Source organism: Cricetulus griseus, chromosome 6, assembly GCF_003668045.3.
Source record: "Cricetulus griseus strain 17A/GY chromosome 6, alternate assembly CriGri-PICRH-1.0, whole genome shotgun sequence".
Lineage (NCBI taxonomy): Eukaryota > Metazoa > Chordata > Mammalia > Rodentia > Cricetidae > Cricetulus > Cricetulus griseus.
Genome location: NC_048599.1, coordinates 86,784,959 through 86,790,958, shown reverse-complemented (window position 1 = coordinate 86,790,958; position 6,000 = coordinate 86,784,959). Strand labels below are relative to the sequence as shown.

The 6,000-nt window shown below is 37.5% G+C and overlaps 1 protein-coding gene across 1 annotated transcript; it reads right to left on the bottom strand.

Moving 5' to 3' along the window:
• Positions 1 to 1,500: 1,500 nt before the first annotated feature.
• LOC100756064 (olfactory receptor 4C45) lies at positions 1,501 to 2,421 on the bottom strand. Its single transcript, XM_027420909.1, has one exon. The coding sequence runs from the start codon at positions 2,419 to 2,421 to the stop codon at positions 1,501 to 1,503; it is 921 nt and encodes a 306-aa protein (XP_027276710.1).
• Positions 2,422 to 6,000: the final 3,579 nt, after the last annotated feature.

The following is a 6,000-nucleotide window of genomic DNA, read 5'->3' as shown; positions in this document are numbered from 1 at the left end:
GAGTAGGGCATCAGGGGCACCTCCTCATTCTGTGCTTGTTATTGTGTGGGCCTTATGCAGGTAACAGCCATGCCTTGTATGTAACAACATACCATGTCCAGAGCCCAGCATTCTTCATCACCTCCAGCTCCTCACTAGTGTCTTTAGGGTTCAGAGATCAAGCAGAGAACCTGACTAAGCAGACAAGGAACTAAACTAAGACATAGAAAAGAAACTAATGAAATCAAGTACTAAATACACATTAGATAAAAGAACAGATAGCACCATCAACAGAGTTCTGGGAAACCTGAATATCCCCATGTAGAAGAATGCAACTAGGTCTTCATCTTTGACACTGAAGACAAATTTACTCCAAATGCATCAAGGACTTCCATGGAAGTTCCAAAACTCTGAAAATACTATTTGGGCATTTTGACTAGTTGTTGGTCTCTGTAGTAGCCTCGATGTGTGGCCAAAAGAAATTTCTTCTAATGGAAATGAGGGCCAGAGCCATTTATCTCTAAGGAGAATTATTTGGAACATAGTCATAAGCTACATTGATTTAGCATAATGAGCACACCAGTTAACATGTAAATGTAGATGGGGGAAACTTCACAACGTTCCACCCCTAGATGAAGAGATATGGGATGACTTTTCTACTAGATTATACCCAGTAGTCATCTCTAAACACATGTACTGATGAACAACGCTGATGAATTCAACACATATACACACACAAACACACACACACACACACACACACACACACACACACAAACACACACACACACACACACACACACACACACACATCCCAATAATAATCATAGAAAAAGAAATATAAGTAATTGGAGGCATAAAACAGAAACAGGTAAAAATGATGAAAATACAGCATTCAAGTAAGAAATTCTCAAACTAATAAAAAATAAAGAAAATGTACTATGTCTACTGCTATAACAACATTCATTTATGAAAAGAATGGTATTTTATTGTTTGTAGCAACCTGCTGGAGGATGTGACATAAGGGTAATAGCCAGGCACAGAAAGCAAACTCCTGCATGTTCTCACTCAAATGTAAAAGCCACAAAGTTTTATCCCATTGAAGTTGAGAGTAGAATAGTGGTCATAGAGGCTAGGAAAGAGGGGAATATTGTGAGGTTGGATAACAGGAACCAAAATACATGTGCACCTGTGCATCAGAGGAACACATACTAAACACTGGGATGAACATGCTTTGCAACCATTTATTATGTGTTTTATAAGGAACTAGAACAGAGTTTAAAGGATTACAGAACAAAGAAACCGTGGTCACTTAAGGGGATAGAAACATTTACCACCATGATTTTCTCATGTTTATTATCTACATGCACTATCACACTGTTCTCCATTCAGAGATATAATTAATATTCAATGAAAATTGGGTGCAGATAGGATATAATTCACCATCATCATTTTAACCATTTAAGAAGGATAACCAATGTCCATAAAACACTACACATTTTAAAACACAAATCACCAGGTTTATGTATCACCAGCTTTCCTCATTTGACCCCAGAGCTTCTTCATAACCCTTTTGACCTCCTCATTTCTGAAGGTATAGATTAAAGGGTTCAACATAGGTGTCACCAGAGTGCAAAACACAGTCACAGCTTTGTCAGTGGGGAATGAGGTCATGGGCCTTAAGTACAGGTAGGAGCAAGGTACAAAGAATAAGACAACAACAGTGACATGAGAGGCACAGGTAGACAGGGCTTTTCGACGCCCTTCTGAACTGTGATTCCTCAGTGAGTAAAGAATAATCACATATGAAGCAACCAGCATAGAGAAAATGAGTAAACACAGTGACCCACTGTTGGCAGCAATCAGTGGCCCTAGAGTATGAGTGTCAGTGCAGGCCAGCTCCAGGAGTGGTATTAAGTCACACATGAAGTGGTCAATGATGTTTGGGCCACAGAATGGTAACTGGGCCATGAATAAAATCTGTATTCCTCCATGGATGAATCCCAGGACTACAGCAGCCCCCACCAAGAATACACACACACGTCGGCTCATGATGGTCAAGTAGTGCAAAGGCTTGCAGATGGCTACATAGCGATCATAGGCCATGGAAATCAGCAAGATGATTTCAGCTGCAGCAAAAAAATGCTCAGCAAAAAGCTGAGTCATGCAGCCATTGAAGGATATGCTGCTCTCCTCAGAGATCAAGTCATAGATCATTTTGGGTGCTATGGAAGAAGAGTACAAACCATCTATGACAGACAAGTAGGAGAGAAAAAAGTACATGGGAGTAGCCAGGGCTGGGCTGATGAAGATGGTGACTGAGATGAGCATGTTACCTCCCAGTGTGATCAAATAGATTGCTAAGCACACAATGAATAAGAATTTCTGCAGATCTGGGTCCTGAGTCAAGCCCAGGAGAATGAATTCTGTGATATTGTTCATCCTTTCTGTCCATTTAGTTCAGGCTGTGAGCATAAGGTAATCGAGGGAAAAAATTAGACTGTCCCATTAATTATATTTTAAATACTAAGCTGAAATATTTTGTCATCTCATTGTTGTAAATGATGAAATGGAAAAGCTACATTTCACTTAAGATCACTTTACAGATAATTTTGAGATGAGAAGTAGGTTAGCTTACTACTAATACTTTATTATAACATCACAAATAGCAAAGTCTTATTAAGGTTGTTGGCTAAAGGTTAACTGTCAATCTTTTTTTTAAAAAAAACAAAATCCTTGAAATAGTCTCAAAGGGGTATGCAGAAATTCTTTGGGACACTGAAGAATGAAAGACTGATGCCTTGTTGAATACAAGGCTCCTGTGTTCTGCATGTATGAATTCTCTGTATCATATGATGCACATGGACTCTGGACAGAAACAAAACTACAGGAAGAATGACTTACTTCCTGGGGACAGAAACAGAACTACAGCAGGGAAAGTGACTTACTTTCTGGACAACAGGATTTTTTTTTACAGGTAATTGAGTATAATTAATTCTAGAACAGCAAATTTTATGCCAGACTTCCTATGGCCCCTTCATTCATGATGCCCTTTTTGCATCATTGGATGTAAAGGCTCCAAAGTCCTTCTAAGGCCTCCCAGTATTTCATAAATTTTCCCAAATGATCAGTGACTTCCTCATTTAGGATTATCTTCAAGGTTATACAAGGTGAGGGCACCTATGAGAGGGCTGGCTAAGAAAAATATACTCTCTGTTTTTGGTGTATATCCAACCAAAATAGATAAATTTACAGTTTTTACTGACAACTGTTAGAAGTGTTGATGCCATACAAAAATGTTATCTTTCAATTTCTGTATGTGTACTTTCACTAACATGTCAGTGTTTTTACAAAAGAGATATTTTATTCTTTCTCTTCCCCTTTCTGCCTCTTTCCACAACACCTGTCAAAAAATGTGACATGATTTTCTTCCCATAACATCCACATTCAGCATAGAGAGGTCATCATCAAGAACCCTCAGTCACAATACAAGTGAGGAAAATATACTTGGTTTTTAGGGTGGCTTAGTCCCTTTTATTCATTGGACCTGTACATGGCGACGATGTAGTTCATCATTCACACTGTACTTAACTTAAAGTTCTAACTTCAATGTAGCAGCCTGGAAATTAGAAAAGTTGAAAATGCACTCAGGCTATTACACATAACACTTCAAAATAAGTGTATTTAGTGAGACTACTGGACATAGCATTTTAAAAGAGACTTCAATCATTCTCAACAACCTGATATGGGGTTTCCTACAGATTATTTAATGTTATTGTGTTTCACTCTTTCATTTTCATAGCAAAACTTTATACTTTGAGCCTACTGTAAGACTACAAGTTTCACTTCAGTGAGAACAGATTGCCCAAATCAAGTCAATCTGCTTAAAACCTTTTAAAGTAATACAGTTTTCACCAACCTGGGTGCAGTTGCATGTAAAGATATCTGTGTTCGTAGATTTAGTGCAAGCATTGTTTCTTCCCCTCTTGGCACATGCAGCACAGCTTTCAACAGACTCTGTGAGCTGATGACTCTCTAGACAGTTCTCCAGTATGTATCTTTTCATTTTTTATTCCCGCTGTCACAATTTACTCTAAAAATGTGCTGTTTTAACAATGGCAATGCACTTTGCCACTTTCCTGGAATATATTTATAGCCATAAGTGTTTCCATAATATGAAAATATTGTATTTTAAGTTAAAAGCACTTGAAATAAAGTCAAATATCTCAAAGCATAAAGCATTTGTGTATTCCACTATAAAATGTATAAAAGAATAGAATAGCTTGAATGGACCTGGTTTTCCCTATCACTTTGGGCACCTGTTTTGCCTCCTACTAGCACATGAACATTGCACAGGGAGAATTTCTTTCATTTCTAACTCAAGTTTTCCTGTAACTTACCTCTGTAGAAACTCACTGAGACCTAGTAGTATCTCTTAAACAAATCTTGCTAAGACATGTGTAATCATTGGCTCACAAACCTCTGGAATTCTTTCTCTCTTGATTCTAAAGAATTGTTTAAATAGACTTTTGAGAAAAATATAGGATCTAATAATGTTTTGATGTATCAAGGACCCAAAGGACTGATAATTATTTCTGTTGAAATCTTTGCCAAGACAGTAGTCAAGGTCTTCTGCATACTCCCACTTGGTACCTGCAAACTTCATTAACAGTGACTTATTTTAGGAATTCAGTTGGACTGGGACTAAATAGCTATGTGCACTACAGTTTAGGGTAACATCTGAGTGCTATACTTTTGAAAACTCCTTTATTAAATTTTTATAAAAAAAACTTCTGTTGCTAATTATAGCTTTGTTGATATTGGCCTAGTATATGGAGTAGTTTTAAGTATAGTTTAGAGTTCAGAGAATGGATTTCTCTCAAAAACACTTGACTAGTCTCAAGGATATCATTACTTAAAGACTGAAAAGGCAATATCCAAGAGTTAAAGATTGTGATATTTCATTAATGACCCATGTAGTCAACAGGATAATGCAGGACACTCAGCTACCATAGACTGAACAGGATTTTTTTTTAAACAATCAGAGACACCATTTTTCATCAGTGTGATTGCCTACATTATATGGTATTCTATGTAACTAAGGAGCATGGAGTTTTTCTCTACTCCACAAAGAAAAGGTACTGGTTCATAGAGTTAGGTACCATATTCTCAATAAGTAGGCATTCGTGGGGGGCGGGGGGAGGTGTGTGTGTGTGTGTGTGTGTGTGTGTGTGTGTGTGTGTGTGTGTGTAGATTTAGGGAACAGAATCATTCTACAAAAGAGGTCCCAGTAGCTTCTGAGGTGATGTCAAACTCATTGAACCATCACACATAATCATCTTTCTGTTGATGTTATCAGTCTTTACATTTAAACCAAGGTAATGTACCCCTGGATTTAAGGACCAGTGAATCAATGCAAGTTTTCCAACTCTATTATTAATAGTCAATATTTGTTGCCTTTATTTATGACCAATCTTATTCACAGGCCTCTCTATATTTAACAAATGTAAAAGCAAAGTTTGGTTTCATGCTATTCAGCATTTTAATAGCTTTGTAAACCATCTTCCTCATCCATACCTATGAAATTTTTTGTCCTTCCAAACTGTAGCACAGTAAATAATTGACCCAGAGACAAATATTGGAGTTTAAGCTTCAAACTGAAGATCAGAGAAGAAAAACAGCATATCCAGTAGATCTACCAGCTGAAATGGCAATCCTGTCTCCACAAATCCTCAGAGGCAAAAGGCTCTCATATCCTGTCTCCTTCTCTATATTCCTTTCTCTACCTAGCCATATCACTCCCACACTGGGATTAAAAGCATGTGATCCCAGGTGCCAAGATCATCTTTGTGTGAGCTGTTTCTTTTAGGACCAGTGTGGCATTAAACCAACAGAGATCTGTCTACCTCTTATTCTGCCAATGGAATTAATCCAGAACTCTTCACAATTGCAATAGTTACTCGATATCCTATTCTGAACTTAATATCTGTAATTTTCTAAAACTGAAGTTAGTAAATGCTG

What these genes read in the sequence shown, in the direction of transcription:
- LOC100756064 (XM_027420909.1), bottom strand. Translation starts at nt 2,421, where the DNA reads ATGAACAATATCACAGAATTCATTCTCCTGGGCTTGACTCAGGACCCA.